The sequence below is a fragment of the Anas platyrhynchos genome, chromosome 13, assembly GCF_047663525.1.
Source record: "Anas platyrhynchos isolate ZD024472 breed Pekin duck chromosome 13, IASCAAS_PekinDuck_T2T, whole genome shotgun sequence".
In the NCBI taxonomy this organism is placed as follows: Eukaryota; Metazoa; Chordata; class Aves; order Anseriformes; family Anatidae; genus Anas; species Anas platyrhynchos.
In genome coordinates this window covers 20,616,533-20,636,910 of record NC_092599.1, presented here as the reverse complement: position 1 = coordinate 20,636,910, position 20,378 = coordinate 20,616,533, and the positions used below count along the sequence as shown (strand labels likewise).

Genomic DNA, 20,378 nt, shown 5'->3' with positions numbered 1-20,378 from the left:
TTTTTGGCCATGAAGATTCATCAGACAAAATAAAAATCCATGAGGATTCAGGACTATATATGGCAATGTATAACGATTTTTGGGCAAACCTTTTTCTCTTTGTGAATGCTGTTGTATGTCTGTCTGTCGCATCTGCAACTTGTGATTAGGCTTTGAGCTCTACAGACAGTCCATTTTAAATCATGTCACTAACATCTCTGTTGGAATGGACACAATCCCATATTAAGCATGGGAACAAAAGGGTTTCAAGGTGTACTTTGCTTTTTTTTTTTTTCTTTTTTTCTCTATCTTTTAAAAATTTGTTGTAGTCTAAGTTTCTGCAAGGCACTCCAATGGATAGCTAGATGTAAGCACATGCATTAAGTCTTTGCAGGTTAAGGCCCACAGGCACTTTTCTTCACTAGTGATCTGCAATAATACCATTTGATACTAACTGGAACTTCCAAAATTACCAAAAGAGTAATATACAATCGCTTACTTGATAGTATATGTAAAAAAAGATTTAAAAATGCAAGTTATATATTTGATTTGGATTTTTTTCCTTTTAATTTCAATAAAGCAATATTTTAGAGAAATTAAAATGGAGAAGAGTTACAGCCATTCTGAAAGGCTGGGATCTTTGGCTTCAATTTTAAAAGATTTCAAGTTTCCATGGTCCAGTTCTGCTACATCTTATTCATGTGGGAAATAAAATCTTTCATAATGCTGCCATTACACTGACCTACTTCAACTCAATCTCCTGTGCAATACGTTTCTGTGCAGTACTTTTAGCAATACTTAGCATGGTAGGCACCTAAGCTAAGGGGACCAATAGTTTATCATCTGTGCCTGTCTCCTCAGTGTGAGTCCCCTCCTTTGAGAAGTCTTAGCAGCAAAAGAGAGCTAAGTATTTAAGAAAATGCCCTACTGCTGACACTGAATTTCTTCTTTGTTCCAGTGTGTGTTGCCCTTTGCACCTTCTTCCAACTATAAGCATCTGGCCTTGAAGTTTAGGAATCAAATGTACTCAGTTATTTTTTATTTTTTTTATTCAATTGCATACTTAGTAATTATTTTATTACTTCAGAATTGAGTTTCCTTCATAGAAATTATTCACATAATACAGATCAGGCAAAGATGGTTTCTAACAATAGTGTGTAAGAGCCAACATTTTGTCTGAACTTCAAGTACTTGCAAATGTGTTTTGTATCCAACTTAACTATACCATTTGCACACAGTATTTTGCAAGTTACCAGAGTTCAGAGTGAGGGCATAAATTCATCTGGTGCTGATGTCAATGTTTTCCTGCTACAAATCATTTTGAAAAACCTGAAATTGCAATTACATTTTAAGAAAGATATAAGATAACAAAAGATACGAGGAAAAGAAGTGCTCTGGTAATCACTGCAACCTAACCTGATACATTCTTTTTGCTAGGGAGGATGTATCCAAGAAGCCAGGCATTGTGCTAGCTTAGTAACCCATATACAAAGCTGAAATTTCCATGGTCTGTCATAAAGGCTCTATTAGCACACACAGCTGTGATTTGCATATCCTTCATTCACTTTAGAGCAATGTATAAAAAGAAATCCTAATTTATGCAGTTTGGTTCTACACCCAGTATTTCAGGCTAATCTATCTAGGACTAATGTCCTGTGATATGAAACCTGGAAACTGCAGTTAACCAGCACCAGAAGAAATGTTTTGGTTTGGGCAGATGCTGAACTAATCCAAAAGCAATCCTTAGTCAGGAACCCATATTCCACTAGAACAGGTTGGTACTAATTCCTAAAATCAACAGCATGAAACTGCTTCTATACAATTTTACCATTTAAATCTAGAGACAAACTCTCTTTAAGTAACATACTGTAATTTCTATTCATGAAATAATATTTCTGATTGCATTAATACCAGAGATGAAAGCGTGTAAAGAAGACCTTTCCATTTGGAAAACTTTACTGCTCATTTCATGCATGTCAAGTGGCATTTTTCATAACTTTCAATTAAAGAAAGATTAGAAGAGTCAATTTGTACTCTGACTAATGATGGAGGCAGAGTTTTGGTAATATATACACAAAAGAATCTCCATCCTCCGAAATGATTTTTTTTTTTCAATTGAAAGCATTGATACTAAATTCTCACACAAAGTCCAGATATAGGAGTTAAAAGACACAAATTCCAGACCTATTGGAAGTTGCAACTAAGAAACATAAATGCCCCTAAATAATGCTACAAGGGCATCAGGAGATCCAGGAGCTATCAGATCTCAAACCCTTAGTAAAGTCTTACAAGACCCCCACTCTCTGTGGCTCAGAAATACAGCAGCCTAGAGCAGCCATCAAACCTAGTGGCTCTCAATGGACTTACTTGTCCCATCTCTTTTTGGAGCCATTAAGCTTTTAGCATCCATAACACCTATCACAAAGACACTTGCCAAGTGCCATTCTTCCTGCCCTTCTTTGTACCATTTTCCAGATCTAGACATAATGTTTTGATTTTAGCTCTAATTAATTTGTCCATCACATCATCCAGAGGACAGACAAGATGAAGGATGATATGAAGGACAAAGTGAGTGTTTTTCTTATCACTTAATTACATTTCACTATAATGGTAGATGCATTACGATTCAGTTAGATAACTGTTTAAAAATGCTCCCCCCCCCTCTTTTTTTTTTTTTTTTTTTTTACCAGAGATACTTTTTTTGGCTACATTCTGACATTTTCAGCCTTTCATACAGACACTACATTAGAGTTCTTACGTTGTATGCTTGAACAGCTTTGAAAATAACATTTGAACTAAACTCTGAAGCTCTCCCTATCCTTTTCATGGTGACGCAGGAACTAACTGCTCTGAAGTCCCTGTAAAAGGAACCATTTTGATACTTGATCTGTTGATACTACCAGATCTGGAGACAAGTTACTCTGTGCAAGTCAAATTGGTAGAAGATAAAATATTATATATATATATTACTCCACATTCATATGCATGTATTTGTGAGCATATGCCTACAAAGTCTTGAAGAATTGATCTGATGAGACAAACCTGGTACCATCTGAAACTGCCCCATCTGTCAATTGGGGGTGAATTATCTTGTTAGTTGTGCTGTAGTTGGAGTCAGCTGTCATACAATGCAGTGTAGATGTTCAGGGACAAAGTTTCTGAAGTGATACCAGGAGCATGCCAAATTTACAGCACAGAAAAAAACATTACATAGCAGCAGATGGCACACCCTAATCTATAACATAAATTAGAAATCATTAAAATATCTCATCTATCCCTATCTGTGGTAATTATAAGTAAAATCCCCATATGCAATCAAGGCTTTAATTTCCTGAAAAGCTTTCACTAGTTTACCAAAAAATGTGGCAAGCTTTTTGTGTGTATTGATTAATCGAAACCCTAACTGGGGGATAATGATAAAGCTGTGCAGTAACGCCTCTAATTCTGCATTTATACCATTAAAAATGCATTGCGCTGAAGCATGAAGCTATTTTGAATTATTTTCCATTATGTTTCAGACTCATTTAACTTCTTAAGTATCTTATTTTCCAATTTTACTTTTCTCCTTTCATAACATTCTAATGGACATAATCAGTGTGTTTATTTATTGTTACCTAGAACCTATCTAATCATCTTGAAAATTATTAAGTCTCTTGAAGGGTGTAAAAATACCTCAGAAATGAGTGTTTTGTGAAATGCGACTAATCCTGCCTTCTCTGAAGCATACACTGTAGGTTCACAAATCTCATATCACAAACTATTTATTCTACTCATTTTAGAGCACACCAGACAGATTTTCAAAGCCTACTAGCTTCAAAGGTTGTGTCCTGGGATATTCTTGGCTGAAGTGGAGTTAACTTAAATCTTACTTAAAACAGGCTGTGCTCAAAGCATAGCAGCCTCCAGGCTGGCTTGTGAAAGCATGTAATTTTATCTTCAATCTTCCCTGGGTTCTGCCATTAAAGCATAGATTTCCCTGACATTCTCCTGGTTGGACAGACTCAGCTTTGGTACACCACTGACACAGATACATGCTGAGTGATGCATGTGGGGTGTGAACTCAGAGACCACTGCACTGTTAAGCATCTCAGCACAAGAACAACTGGAAAACAGAATTCCATGGCTCAGGCATTAAGGCAGGCTAAAAAGAAATATATCTCCCGGAAAGACAGAAAGTTGTTACAGCACCCAGACAGCCTGATAATTACTTTATCACCTCTAAATTTGGCCTCCATCTTCTGTATGTAAACCATTCTATAAAGTTACCCTACAGTACATACATAGGTGACCCTTTCAAGTTAAACCCCAACTTGTATGGCATGTCTTCTTTTGCATTGATTTGCTTTGATCTGTCTGAACAGATCTCAGGTTCTACCTTTTGTTAATTTTATTTATTGTTAGCTATTGAAGTGTATAGGTTAGGTGGTCACATAAAGCATCTATTATTCAAAGCTAATTGCTCAAAACTATTTTTTCTAATACTAATATTGGTTAGAAATAAGTTTAGATGTGAGTCTTTTTTTTTTTTTTTTTTCATTCAGCACCTAATACTATTTTAGCTAATTACTGTTGATGGTATTTCATTAATCAGCTTACTGTCTTTGGCTGGGGAGAAGAAGAAAAAGCCTAGCTGTCAAATGTGATTGTTTGCTAAGAAATTACTTCTTTTTCAGGTAGCTAACCCAAGTTGAAACACTTTTGCAGCAGACTCCATCGGTGGCAGAGCAGATTCACATCACTGTAACAAAATGGAGAGTACTGCCTCTCTCCATTTTAGTAATCCAGAGAAGTTTTCCTATTGGATCATTGGAAATAAAACTATGATTCTACCAGGTTTAACAAAATCCATATTTTCCAGGTATAGCAAAACAGAAGGATTTGATTCTTTCATTGGTTGCAGCAGCATATTAATTTAAGATTAACAAAATTCATTACTGCTTCTATATATTTATCCATATTGCCCAGACTAATTTCACATAATTTTGTAAAACCTATCTACTGATGTATTTTGTTAAACCTAAGGGATAAAAAAACATGTATTTGTTTGTTTGTTTAGTTTTGTTTTTTTTTTGAATGGATGAATGAATGTGATGAAAACTATTTATTTTTCAATTTTAAGCTGCAATGTATTAAAATGCACAGGGTAGTGGTGTCTACTTTGGAGGTACTAAATATCTTTCCTATTTTCCAATCTGCTATGCTAGCAACATTTAATCCATAAAATGTGATAAAATAATTGCATGTATTTAGTATTTTCCTATATGCTGAGTGCAAAAAAAAAAAAAAAAAAAAAAAAAAATGCAAGCATAATAAGCATAATAGCACGTATTATTTGGATTAATGATGTGTAACTGTTACCTTAGTTAATGTAGTGAACATATGAACAAATAAACAGTACTCACAGTAGATCTGAATTTATCAACTTAACCGTTATCCTGGGACAGTCTAGGAACTGGGATTGTTTTAAAATGATTTTTGCTTCTGGTAGCAATTCTTTTGAGGAAATTGTAGCCTCAATCAGTGGAGTCCTCAGCACTACCTAAAGTAAAGCCTACTTCTAATCCAGTTCTCTCTGTTTAATTTAAACTGTTTGGGGAGAAGAAATATGTTCTTTTGAGCATTTGCAATGATGTGTGACAAGAAATTAGTTCCATGCTTTGACTGCAGTACTGGTCAGCAGTCAGCTAAGGCTGAGATACTAGATGTCTTGTCAAAGTAAATCAGGTTCAATGCACAGGAACAATATTTCCATGTGAGGTAGTTTAAAATCCTCCTCAGGTAGGTTATGATAAGCTGTTCACTTGAGAAAAATTATATGATCATCCCTTTTAATGCTAATTCAAACTTGTTAATACACATATTCCCTGGCTTGGTATCTCTGTAGGTCTGAATTTGATCATTCCATTTTCTTTCTGAGGTTTCTAACTTACTCGTTATTTAAACCACATCTCTTTGCTATCTAAAATTGGTTGATTCTGAGCTTTCTTACACCTAAATGACATGATCAAGTAGTCCAAATCATTACCTAAAAGGGCAGGGCAAGGGGAAAAAGTGTTAAACTAGATTTTGACAGGAAATTGGATTCAAGTGATTAGCACACGAATTCAAAAAAATCCTGCCTGCCATCCTTGGCTCTTAAGTACGATTGGTGCAGTATATTAATACTGTCATCCAAAATTTCTACCATTCTCTCTCCAGCTGGATTTCATGTGTTAAATTTCTGGCTATGTAGTCATCAAATGCCGGGAGCACTCTGCAGCCAGCACATCAATGTCTTTGGGGATGAACTGCCTTGTTTCACTGAAGCATCTCCCTTAGATGACCTGTGAGTGGTGCTGAATGATGCTAGGAAAACAGCATTAAGCTATCTTTAGTACATTTAAGGCAAATAAAAGGGTGAAATAAAGTTTTTTAAAGATTTTTCTTGCATATTCCTCACAGTTTTTAACACCGCCAAATATTTGCAGTTCACATACAAAGGACAAAAAGCTGTCAAGCATCCTTTGACTTCTCATACTAAGCTGAAATTTGTCGCTACCAAGTATTGTTTGTATGCTAAAATGTGCCTTCCATATCTGCAGCGGTAATGTAACTAGTATGACTTCAATCACCCTATGTAGTTCTTTCCCAATGGTTTATTATATTATCCGATTCAAAGCTCTAGAGTATCATTGCTTACTTGACTGTTGGCCAAAATTTTATTTTTAACAGATTCCTTCTCAGCACTCTGATGACAGTTTTGATAATACCTCAAACACACTGTGACTTTTTGTTTATGAACTAATAATACATTTTGTGCCAGAGCCAAGGGATTCTCTTGTGAGATACATTTACAAGATATTTTGTTGTGTTCCAGAAAAATCTTTGGTTGTACACCAATTGGTCTCAAGTATGTTATATCCTCTTATAATACCTCTCAGTAAGCTATCCTCTAAGATTCTTGAACTAGGAACATTATAAAAAGTGGCATGATTATAAGATTGCCTGATTGTACTTTGTAATGGAAATATATTTAAAGAAATACTGATTTTTTTTTTCTGTCTCAAGATATGTTACTCCCAGTTATATTAGTGCAATGGCCATGTAGACATCTGACCACTAGACCACTAGACATATGCAAAAGTGCAGTGCAGCCTAAACAGACCATATTGCAAAAATGATTGGTTTTCTTCAAGTGTCCCAGTACACTTCAAGGAGGATGTTACGGAATATAAAACTTAGAAACCTGTTTCTTCCTTTAGAAATTAAGTGCACACTTCTTTTTGTTATAAAAGCAGAGGAATTATGAAATATTATTTGATGTTATTGTCAAACATTAGTAAAGGATATAGTTTCTAAAAGTTGACATGTTAGTAAAGGGCATGTTAAAAAAATACCCTGGCATCCCTTTCCTTTAACCTGATCAAAGTTTTAGATATATTTTAGAATGCTTAGATATTCAGTTAATGAATTGTACATTTTAAACATGAAACTGTGAGAGAATACCTTGTTAAAATATCAGTACTTGTATTAAAATGCAAAAAAAAAAAAAAAAAAAGATACGTACCATTATTCAGCAATTTCAGTTTACACTGTATCCAAGCTTCAGTCCCAAAAATCTTTAGGTCAGTGTGGTGAATGGTGCTAGCTATGTGCCAGAGCACTGATGAGGTGTTAATATTTGAGCTACCAATTCCAATCCTGTCCATAAGGTTGACTTAGTAAAGTTCAATAGTTGCTAATGACCTGTGCTGGCAACCCACCATGCAAAGTAGTTTGTTTCACAGAGTCCATGCCCTGCTCTAGTTCAATTTACAGTAGTATCAGTGTAGATTGTTGAAGTGTAGTAGCTCACCTAACTTTGCTATGGTAAAAACATAAAGATCACTTTATTAAACGTGACAATTTTGGTATTGACAGGAAAATTGGGGATTGTACTGGCAAGTATCACTGCTCATTATGTGTATTCCTAAAAATCAAATGAAAGAGTTAAAAACAAAAAAGCAATTTTCAAAATACATGTTTTCCATTAATAGACTAAAAATCTGGATGCTCCAAAGACATGCAAAAAAAGTCTTGAGCCAGTTAGGCAAATGCAGACTTGGATTTTGTAATTCTTGAATGCTTACTGACATAAATTGAAGCTGGGGCAAAGAATACTGTGCTCTCAGCTTTAGAACGTGAGCCAGAGCATTAAAACCTTGTGCAGACAGAAGCTGCCACTTTGCCAATAACAAGGACTGCACAGGGATCCAAATCTAATAGAGTAAGCCTTAACTTGAGCTGGAGAGCAAATGGAGAAGATGTACAGATGTGCAGCCACAAACACATTACATAATTTGGGAAAACATGCTGCAGTGGCTGGTATAAAAAAGGACACTACCCCTTAACCTTTACAGTTCAGGCTAGCATTTGGTGCTAAGGAGTCACGGTTTTAGTGGATGAAGTAGGTAATATATGCCAGCCAGTGGGTCACACATAAGCTAGAGAAAACTAAGTGGCCAAAAAACTGTAAAAATAATAGTTAGATGGAAAACTGGTGAGCAGCAGGATGTCCAGGTGACTCACCCCGATGGGAAGAATGCCTAGCAGTAGCAGGATCAAACCCTCATTTTATAATAAATATGCATTAGAGGAAAATCACTATCGTTGCAATGGAATTTTTAAGCAGAGTTTACTGTTGTTAACCAGGTGATAACGAGCTGTGCTAGTGAGTGTTACAGGAAGCTGTCGTTTTCAGCTGTCATTTTTGCTAACAGAATGCCACATAACATGATGCAAAATACTGCACATATTTCACCCACTCAGCTTACACATGCTAGCAAGATAACCCTACATATTTAAGTTTACAGTTCACACAGTGAACAAGTGGAAATCAGAATTTTGTGCAGTTTCTAATATTTGTGTTTTTATTTTATTTTATTTTATTTTATTTTATTTTATTTTATTTTATTTTATTTTATTGTGTTTATGTTTTGTATAAAACTCATTCAGTCTGGCTCTTATCAATAGATTTCTAAGCAAAAATTAATCTCTTAAACATGTACACTTGTATCAGTAGTGCTTTCCTTAAACTGTTTGGACATTTTTAGCACAACCTTGTGTAATCTTGTTTTCATTTTGTGATTAAAACAAAATATTTTTGAATTTTTAGCTAATAACAGCTAAATCAGGCTAATCAAGTGGTAAGAGTAAAACATGTAAATGGTCATTTCTTCTGTCTGCAACAAATAATTTCAGCTTGACATTGCACAATTCATTAATATACAGATAGAAAGAATCTAGATCTATAATTTAATTATATAAAACAACAGTTAAGACAAATTCCAAAGCCATCTGAATATCTGGCTTTGATTGTATTCCACTAGATCAAACGTTTCTTTGCTTCTCTTGCTAACAACCCCAGTATCATTTGTAATAAAATTAAAACTGAGATTTATGATTTGTGTAAATAACTTTGGCTTTGGGAAGACATTATGGAGAAACAAAAAAAAATAACGTGCAGTTTTCATTTTTTTTGAATTTCAATTTTTCTTATGCTTTGATTTTGAAATTGTCTGACCATGACAACTTTCACAGCATCCTATTTTCGTGTTATAGGGTTTTTGTGCTGTCAATGGAGACTTAAAAAAAAAAAATCTTAGGATACATCTGATCAATTAGCTCATTAATTCTCAGGGGAAAATTTAATAGGCCACTCAGCTTAAATTCTTTTCTATATCTTTTTTTTTTTTTTTTTCTTAACAATCATAGTCCAAATACAGTCAACTCCATTCCTTTTATTGCTAATTTTCTTTGAAAAAAATGATGACAGTGTAATTATCAAGTACCAAAATGCAAGCATACTTTCGCTTTGAATAATGGTAAATGTCTATTTTTTTAATAGAAAATCATAGCAAACCTTCCCTTTTCTCTCAGGAGGGATAAAAATAACTATCATCATCATGAACACAAATCGTATAAAGCACATACTAACTCTACACTGACACAGTCTCTCAGAAAATTAAGAGTTGGAGAGCAAAACCCAAAAAGCACAAATCTACACCATGAGAAACAATAAATTAGCCCATGTATAGTTCTGCATTATTGTTAGGCTCTTTACTACTGAAGGCTTGCACGTTTATAGCCAACTTTATATCCCTGACAACTGATAGTGAAAGCATAGATTCCTATTTTGTCAACTTGTTTGCCTTGCAGTCCAAAAAGAATGCCATCTTACCATCTTAATTATTTTTAACAGTGACAACATCTTAAAAACATCTTTCTATTACAGATTCTTGTATCACAAATTGTCATCTGAGACAACACACACAGGTGTTCTTTGCAACAATATATTTCACCTTGATTTGCAACAAATGACCACAAAGTTTTCATTCACTGAGTAATGCTTTATCCTTAATTGCATCCAATACTCCACAGAAGATTCTCTATTAGTAAATAACCCCCTTTTGGCCAAATTTTAGGGCAATCCAAATTTTAGGGCTGCTGTGAACAAAATAACACAGAATAAAGTTCCAAAAATATACGTCTTGAGATAGCTTGTCTGTTTTCAACAGCTTTCTAATAATGATCCTTACTAGCACTCAGTTTTCTTCATTCATGAAAATTTCCGATATTCAAACTGTTAAAGTTGCCATAAGGTCCTAATTGCTGCAAAGACTTACTGCTGAGTACCAAGAACTACAGGAAACTCTCAATGATTTTCAGCACCTATGGTAGGCAGGTTCTGTCAGACTTTTGAATGACCTTGCACAAGTCATTCATGCCAAATATGTAGATGCTTACATATTCACATAGGAACATAATGTTCTTTGATTATAATAGGGTTGAGGCAGAGAAACACTACCTGACCCTATTCATTTAAAAAATGTTTTAATTTTTTTTTCTCCATTTTCATCTATGAAATTTGGAAAAAGAGTATCTCATTTTCTAGTCTGTGTCCAGATGCCTATTTATGTTCTAAGATTGCAGGGCTTCCATATTTAATGTTAGAGTAGCATTTAAAGGTGGGACTTTACAAAGCTATGATTTTGAATACCTTTTGCTGCTTCCATGGAGACAATGTCAGGCTCACAATTCTTGTGATTTGTTGTTTTTGAATGTTTATCAAATGGTTTGCAGTCCCCAAGGCAAGCAATGACAGCTGAGAGCTTGTTTTGGTCTAATTTATGTTAATATTGCAAAATACTTTGCAGAAATACTGCAAAAAGAGAGCTCTTAAGCTTAATCAGAAAAGACTTGCTTAAAAACTGCAGGCTTGCATGAAAAAATGTTAGTCCAAAGGACATAATTGGGATATTACATTTATACAAATGGAATAGGAAAAACAATCAAACAAGCAATGAATAAATTCATTTCTAAAATGTCTTCTTAGACTGAGGAATCCAACATGGTTCTGTGACTTTAAGAAGTATGCAGCTAAGCTCCTCTCCTGTAAAACTCTCCAAAATTTCTTGCTTGTGGTATTGTAAAGCAGCTTATTTCTCATTTGAGCATTGAATTTTGCTTAAAGGTAGGCAAAATTCAATTATTTATGAAGCTACTTACCCAGTATAATACATCAGTCCATCCTTCCATGGTTATACACTGGAATACAGTCAACATTGCAAATGCAAAATTATCAAAGTTTGTTATGCCTCCATTTGGTCCAACCCATCCACCCTTACATTCAGTGCCATTCATGACACACTGACGTCCATTCCCTGAGAATGCACAAGGTGCTGGATCTTCTTCAACTAGTATATCTGAAAATTGACCCCCCCCCCCCAAAAAAAAAAAAAAAAAAAAAAAGATATTTCAGAAGCTAAGGTTAAAATCAGAAGTTCTCAAAGTTTTTTGAATTAATTCTATGTGAAGCAATATCAATCCTGTTAGATGGTAAATGCAGATATCAAATGTTGAGAAAGTGAGCCCATGGAAACTTTAGAGCTGTTAGTTGCTCTCACATCTGGGCTCTTAAAATAGTTTAATAAAAACTGAACACATAACATAGCTCAAGCCATTTAGCAATGGGAAAAAAATAATGCATGTTCATATTTACAGTTGCACGAATGCACTGAATCTTTTTTGAATCTCACCATAGTGATGTTTTTTTTCCATCATCTTTACTCTTTCTTCCCTTCCTACTAACACATGTACCACCAAGGACACATCCTGGACTAATTTCTACATATAGTTTACTTCATTGCTTAGGTAACAAAACATACCGTTAGCCATCAGATGCATCTGTCCCTCATGATGATCACAGAATCACAGAATGGTTGAGGATGAAAGTGACCTCTGATGATCATCTGGTCCAACCCCCTGCCAAGCAGTGTCACCCAGAGCACACTGCACAGGATTCCATTCATGCAGGTTTTGAATATCTCCAGAGAAGGAGATACCCTCAACCTGTTGGCAACACTCTTTCTAATGCAGCCCAGGATACCATTGGCCTTCTTGGCCACAAGTGCACATTGCCGACTCATGGTTAATCTACTGTCCACCAGGTCAGTCCCAGGTCAGTCCTTTAAAACTCTAAGAAACACTTTCATTGCATCATTTCAATCTACAGGAGTGGAGGAACACTATTTTCTTTTATTATTATTCTTAGAACTGTGCTTCTTGTCACACCACACAAAATTCTGAAGGAGAGACACTGCCAGATTGTCATTTCAAGAGGGTACCTCTTCCCTGGGACTAGACAGCTTTTAGTAATCAAAGGCTCAGAATACTATTAAGTTGTCCCTTGTGGATAGTCACCCTTACTATTTTCAATAATGACATTTCAGTTAGACATTTCAGACACGAAATACTATTCAGAACATGTTCTTGTCTCTAACTGTTTTGCATATTGGTGGTGGAGGTAGTGTTAGGTTTGTTTTTTGTTTGTTTGTTTTGTTGGTGGTTTATTTGTTGTTGTTGCTGCTGTTGTTTTCTAAATTTAAGGAACTTTTCCTAAAATTATTGATCACTAAAAATCAGGGTTGAAACAGTTTTAGTGCTTTGGCCCATTCTATTTCAAACTGAAATCCCACAGACTTGAAAGAGAACAGAACTGATCCCTTATTTTAGTCAGCAGTTTCATGACTTACCTGAATCAATAAGAAAACAAGATTTGTGCATTTTTCCAATAAAAAGTTCCAATCCTATAATAGCATAGATTATGATTACAAACAATACCAAAAGGGCAATATGGAGCAGGGGAACCATGGCTTTTATAATGGAGTTCAGGACAACTTGTAAACCTAAAAGAAAAGAAGATACAAGATATGAACCAGATTTCTATGCCTTGCCTTACCAAAACTTCTATAATTATACATTATTAGAAATTAATGATACAGGCATGCAGACCATCAGTTTAAAAAAAAATCTTCTGCTCAGAACTACAAAACATTACTGCAACATAATTTACTCCATAAGAATCTAAAGTTTTGTGTCAAAGCCTAATTATTTATTCTGTTAACAAAGGTTATATCACTGAAGCCAATGCTTGATATTCAATAATTTACGTGATTTTTTTTTGTTTGCTCCACTTTTTTTTTTTTTTCTGAAAGAAAAGGCATGTAGTCAGCATGTGGCTTTATTTTATATGACCTTTTAAAAGTCCTGTGCTACAACCACAACTTTGTGACAAGTCCAGAGAAATTGTACACAGGCAGTTGCAGAACTGTATTTTTGATCCGGAGAGATAACATATAGCTATCTGGGAAAACATATTTTCACTTTGAAGAATCTTACTTTTTAGTTATTCATCCCTTGCATCACTTTCAGAACTATTTCATTTTTTTGTGTTTTCTCCTTAATTTAGCCAGATTTTGTTCTTGTAAAAGAGTAAATGCCAGACTACTGAGGTTGCTACAGTACTGGTAAGAATAAAATATGGCTCATTTTAATTTCAAAATACTTCCTTTCTGGCATCTCATAAGACTGCTTCTTTCTTCAGTAAAGCTCTTTTGCCAAAAATATACCATCACAATCATTTACATTTAACAGAGTATGAGATAATAATAAACACAGCGTTAGGTTTCTTCATTTGAATGTACTGGGAAGAGTTGAGTTGTAAGTCATGAACCTCTTATTCAGCCCAAATAGCTACACTAATTAATAATGCATGAAGAGAAAGCAGGAAGGATTGTTATAAAATTCAATTGCTTTCTTTAAGTAATTTGTTCTACTTTTCAAGTTTCCTCATTTATCTGTTATATTGAGATAAACAGAAGGCATTCATGTGCATTGGAGGGGGCAGGAAGTATGATATGTGTAATGTGCTTTGGCATACACTTACCAATTTATAAACTATTTTAGGACCACCTACATTTTCAGATGTGTAGGACTTTGGAATTATATATATATATATATATATATATATATATATATATATATATATATTTCCTAGTGTATTTGCATTTAAACATGTAATTCATTTTTATATAAAGCTTCAAAAAGGGAAGTGTATTCCCCGTCTGCTTATTGATCTGTGTAAGAAGATCACACACTGAATGAATTCACAATCCTTTGTTCAAACTGAAATAGTGTATCATCCATCTTGAATCTAACTCTATACATATAACCAGACAACAAAAATCAACTTAATATTATCTTATTTATGTTAGTGTCTGGAACATGAAAGTTAAATAATCAGATCAGTTATAACACTCATTCCAATGGAATTAAACAGAAAAGTGCTTACTGGGCACTCCTGATACAAGCCGGAGAGGTCGCAATACACGAAAGGCTCTTAGGGCTTTGACATCAAAACCACCAGGTTTGCCACCTGAGTGGCTGCCACCTTCTGTTTCTTTGGTTAATTGTTCCAATATTACACTAAATAATCTAGAAAATGAGATGAAAGGTTAGGTCATCAGCATCCATTTACCATGCAATCAAAGGTATTAGGAAATTACTTGAACTGCCGATAATTCTGAAAAGCCGTTCAACTGTCAAAATGAGAGGTATATTTATGCATTAAATCATGACAGGAAGAGTTATGAAGTGCAGAAGTTTCTAATCCCTTGAGATAATGATGACAGTATCCAATACATTAGCAATCTGCTTGTATACACCCTCTGTTATTTTTAAATAAATGAAGCTACTTTGCCATTTCTCTTTGTTCTAACATTTTATAGCTGTAAGGTTTGGAAAAGTACTCTTCTCTTTAGAAGATGAAATAGATAATCACAAGAAACCATCTGTTTTAATTTTGGTGGAATATATGAACTCCAAGTGACACTGCAGTTCAATATTCTAAATACAGTCAGCAAAAGCTGCATATATTAAAAAACAATTACAAAAAATATTGAAAATGAGTCTAACATTTAATAACACCAAAATGATTTGTTTCTTACTCATAATAACTTTGAGTATAAAAATATTCCCAGATGAGTCATTTATTATATTGTATTTCTCCACAGCAGAAATGAGCTAGTCATTCATTAGAACAGTTTTCCTTCCCATTTCCAGCAAAAATTCAAACCAATGCAACTGTTTGAAGTGCAAAGTAATCTTAGGCTTATTTTAGTTTGCACCTGCATTTCAGATGCATAGTTTTCTAGACTGCAAGTATGGACCAGGCAAGCCATAACAATACTTTGCAGGGTCTATAGTCCAGTACTTGCAAAACCACACTTCTCCTAAATGGATTTTTAAGGCAATAGTCTTGTAATCCTGAAATTTCTTTCACATTCAAAAAGGACTCCTGAAACATGTAGGTTTTTGGCTTTATCAGGAAAAGTTCACAATGCTGTTATGCTGGATAGTTGCTAGAAAACATGTAATATTTAATAACTTGACCAAATGTCCTGGTTTCAGCTAGGATAGAGTTAATTTTCCTCACAGTAGCTGGTATGGTGCTCAGTTTTAGTTTTAGGATGAGAATTATTCAACTGGGGCAGGGAGGGGATGGGGAGGGAATCGCTTCTCAGGGACAGGCTGGCCATCAGTCAGCAGGTGGTGAGCAATTGCATTCTGCATCACCTGCTTTGTACAAATTATTATTATTACTATGATTATTATTATTTCTCTTTCTTTTCTGTCCTACGAAACTGTCTTTATCTCAACCCACAAGATTTTTACTTTTTTTTTTTCCCTCAAATCTCTCCCCCATCCCACTGGTGGTCAGAGGGTGAATGAACAGCTGTGGGATGGTTAGTAGCCTGCCAGGTCAAACCACAATATCAAAGCAGAGAAATGAGGACTTCCTTCTCTTCCAGTAAGCAACTGACCTGTATAGGTTCATTCCCACCTCTACTCTGCTTATTCTCTTCCCAAATGAAACCCATACAAAGAGAGTCATACAGCTCTTACAGTGAGCACCATTTCAGCAACCTATCTATTTTAACACCTAGAGAAATCCAGAAGATTAATATTTCAGGTCCTAATTCAGCCCCATAATTTAACAGAACACTTCTAAGAAAATGAGCCATATCAATGACTGCAGAGTGACTGTTCATGCTCCAAAGGTGACCTGGTTCAACAGACTTCTGAATCAACTCCCAAATTAAGAGAAGCTGTTTTCAGCCTGTCAGTCCTTATATCATTCAGAAGATTTAAGGGGTAAATGGACAACAAAAGCACCATGAAAGCTTTCTACTAGGCCCTTATTCTTTCACTTAAATCCATTGAAATTATGCTGCAAAGAATACAGGCAAGTAGTAGACTGCTCAGAAAGTAATTCATACTCTGACTGGTTTCAGAGAATGACAAAGACAGGAGAAATCATGACATTCACAGCTGTATCTACTGCTCTGTCATTTTATATCCATTGTCTAAAGCCATTAAGGTATAAAAGGAACAAGCTCCTTTATTACTCTTAAAAAATGCAGTTATTCTCCTGTACAGTTTATCAAAGTTTAGATGCCAAATTTGATGTTGGAGAAAAAGCCTGTATGCATGCTTCCTCTTTGCCAGTAGAGGTTTCTTATGGTACTGTTAAGATTTATGCATTACGACTGCTTCAGTTTCTGCTGAAAAAGAACACGAAGCATGTTTCATCTTATATGTTGAATATAGGACATAACAGCAACTCTTTCAAAGCTATTAAAATACCTAATGAAATTGCATGATGAAACTAGTCAAATAGAATCACATCCAGAAGTGATTCCATATCCATCTTGGATTATATATGAATACCAACTTCTCACTAGGCTTTTATTTTAAGTATCTGTTAGATAAATGGATTCATGCTTGTTTTGGGGGGTTTATTTTATCTTTTTGTTTGTTTGTTTTGTTTTGTTTTGTTTTCTGTTTGGTTTTTAACTAATTGTCTTAAAACTGTTTTGTCAGTGCCTGACATGTTATGAAGGGTTCATCTTGTCTTCCAGGTAGACTGATGGCAGTGTACATAGTAATTTATACTGCAAAGGTTTTGGGTTTTGAGCTATAATTTAAATCTTAGTAGGATATTTTAGGCACTTGGTAAGATGTAGTCCTTTTTGCTTCTTTTATTTTCCCTGGGTTCAGTGTATTTGACCTAACTAGATTTAGCCTTCAACACTGAATATTTTATGAGTTAATGGAAAATTTTTCAGTTATCATGTATTTAGGACAGAGCCAAAGATAGAGGTCATGTTAATTAGACTGCTCCAGGGTTACTGTAGCTCTGTGGTCACTTGACAAAAGAGAAGAGGTCTATTCAAGTGACGCCTGGCAAGAGAATTAAGTTTTTGTCTGTGATAGTCTCCACACCTGCCCAAGCTTCCCCTTCAGGCGCAGAGGCCAATCTGTTGACAATGACCTAGCCTGATGAAGAATCTATTTATATACAAATTCTAGTCCTTAACCAAAACTGCCTTAATGCCAAGCAGCTGGCCCAAATACAATTTTCTCAACATTTTATTTTTTTTTTTACTATCTCAGAAACAAATAGTTATAAATCATTCACACATTCATAATACTTCCCCAAATTTAATAGCGCTTTACCACATATTTCTTTACTTAGCATCAATTTTCTTAATGTAATGGCATGAATGAGAACAGTATGCTCATGAACTCTTGAGCCTTTTCAATTACAGGCAAGCCTTGATGCAGTCTGAACTTAAAATGAAGTTAGAATGGCATATTGCATGCCAAGGTCATCTTTGCTAGCCAGCCCCAACCTACAAAATTATACACAGATAATGTTCTCCATTTCAATAAACATTTTTAGTAAACCTACAATACCGGAAATTCCCTTTTTATCCTTATTATTTTCCCTTATTATCCTGTCATATTTAGATAATTACAATATATGCCTCAAGATTAATTCCCTAGATAGCTGAAGGTAGGCTCTTCTAATGAACTAGCGCAACTGTTGACACAAAACACCCCCAGTGCTTCCTATATCCTAAGCTGGTGCATAATGTGAATGTGGGACATTCCACTCCCCACTTTTGTGTAACCTGAACAAGGCCTGAGCAGCATCTTCTCAGAGGAGTGGAACAAACTCTTCAGAGTTTCTCGATATAACAAGAGGCACTGGGGAAAAAAAAAAAAAAAAAGAAAAAAAAAGAAAAAAAAGAAAAAAAGAAAAAAAAAAAAAAGGAATTTTTAATGCATATTCTTCCCCAGGCAAGTCTCATATACATCTGGGGCCTAATGTCCAGCACACCAAAGTACTGAAGCATCCAATTTTCCTCATATTCCAGGAAGTTCGATGAAGCACTCAGTTACTCCAACTCCCCTCACCGCTCATTCATTTCAGAACATGGGGTTCTCCCAGAGGTCTTTGGTGAATAAATGAACTCCATGTAACCTCAGTGTAGGTATAAATGAATAAATGACTTAACAGTGTATGGACCTAAATGAATAAACCTCTATCATATTGAAAGACACCAGGAGTTTACCTAGGAAAAATCAGATGTAAAAGATTCTGCAGGACAACTAAGGTTGACAACATCTGGTCAAACTGTTTGACAGAACTCAAAATTCCATGGATTTGTTTACTATAAAAGTGATGGTGCAATACAGCCTACAGCCAAATACAGCACTGAAAACTTTTACAACTTTGTTTTGAATTCTTCACTCCTATCAGTTGATAGTTTTAAAGAATAAATGTCAATCTCAGGCCCTTATACACAGCCAAACAAACCTATATATAATTTACTGTAAAGAAGATTTTAAAGCCTTTTTATAACAAAGTATAAGTTACTTACCCTACTACCACTATTACAAAATCCAATAAATTCCATCCATTTCTAACATACGCATTGGGGTGTAATAATAATCCATATGCTATAATCTTCAAAAATGTTTCAACTGTAAAAATTATCAGGAAGGCATATTCTACTTTTTCCTGTAAAAGACAAAGTACAATGAAAGACAATGTAATTTAGCAACTCTTTTACTAGTTACAATTTGCAGTAAGAGGGTAAATTGTATTGATCAGGACTATGGAGATATAGTTCTTCATGGCAGTTTATTTGTGGGTTTAATTGCACAGAATTTAATGATAGCTGCACTGACAAGGTTATAATCATATAATTGCATGGGATATTTCCTGTTTTCACATTCCACGAGAGAAAAAGACTCCAGTTCTGCAAACATGGAAGCACTCTGAGCCTTTGCTTATGTAAATAGTCCCACCCAATCAATAGTATTCTTTATATTCATTAAAACCAGAAAATTCTGTAGAATAGGGTCCTGGAAACATCCTTAAAAGGTACGCAGAAGTATACTTTCACTATTCTTCACATCAGCCTTTATTTAATTAGGACAGAGTTCCACCTAATAAGGGAGTTTGAGACAGTGTCATTATGTACTATGGAACTTCAAAAAATTATTGTAATCTATCTAGCAGGATCTTAATTTAATTATACTGTCTTACATCTTTTTCTTTTTTACATGGAAGTTTATATTGACTTATTCTTCCTTCCACATCACTACTATTGCTTTAAATCATCCAAATATGGTTGAAGAAATTTTAGTTTAATATAACACCACCTTGTATCATTGACATTCCAACTTCACATTTGCTTCAATACTTTTTTACAATATTATTAGCATCTTCATTTTTACCAAAAATCACGTTTTAAGCCAACATATACATTGAATCTCTTTTCAGAGCTAGCTGGATAATATTTTTGTGGCTTTTTCTTTCTAGAGTAATAGCATATTTGATTTGGATAAACTGTAAAAATCACTGCTATCAAAACAGGTCAATTAACACATTTTTTTCTTTTTACTTTCATCACTTCATTGCTTTGTATAATATTTGTTTTGTTACCTGTTCTTATGTAAATATTAGAGCTAAGAATACAAGACAGAATTATTTTATTTTATTTTATTTGTTCAAGCACTCATGGCTATTGCTCACTATTACCACACACAGCATTAATTACATGGACCGTAATTGCTCAGTAAGGACTACAAACATCTATGCAGCAAAGACATTACACACAAAATTATGTATTTGCTATTTGTTATACATCCTGACACTTTCACACACAATCAAATAAAGAACCAAC

At 34.6% G+C, this 20,378-nt stretch overlaps 1 protein-coding gene across 13 annotated transcripts in view; it reads right to left on the bottom strand.

Moving 5' to 3' along the window:
- Positions 1-20,378, bottom strand: part of CACNA1D (calcium voltage-gated channel subunit alpha1 D) — a 194,409-nt gene that overhangs the window by 105,048 nt on the left and 68,983 nt on the right. For all 13 annotated transcript variants that reach the window (XM_072044121.1, XM_072044113.1, XM_072044112.1 and 10 more), the window contains exons 4-7: positions 19,068-19,207; positions 14,630-14,772; positions 13,032-13,184; positions 11,506-11,702 (exon numbers count right to left, since the gene is read on the bottom strand). In XM_072044121.1, coding sequence (XP_071900222.1) covers positions 11,506-11,702; positions 13,032-13,184; positions 14,630-14,772; positions 19,068-19,207 — 633 coding nt within the window. The remainder of the gene's footprint in view (positions 1-11,505; positions 11,703-13,031; positions 13,185-14,629; positions 14,773-19,067; positions 19,208-20,378) is intronic.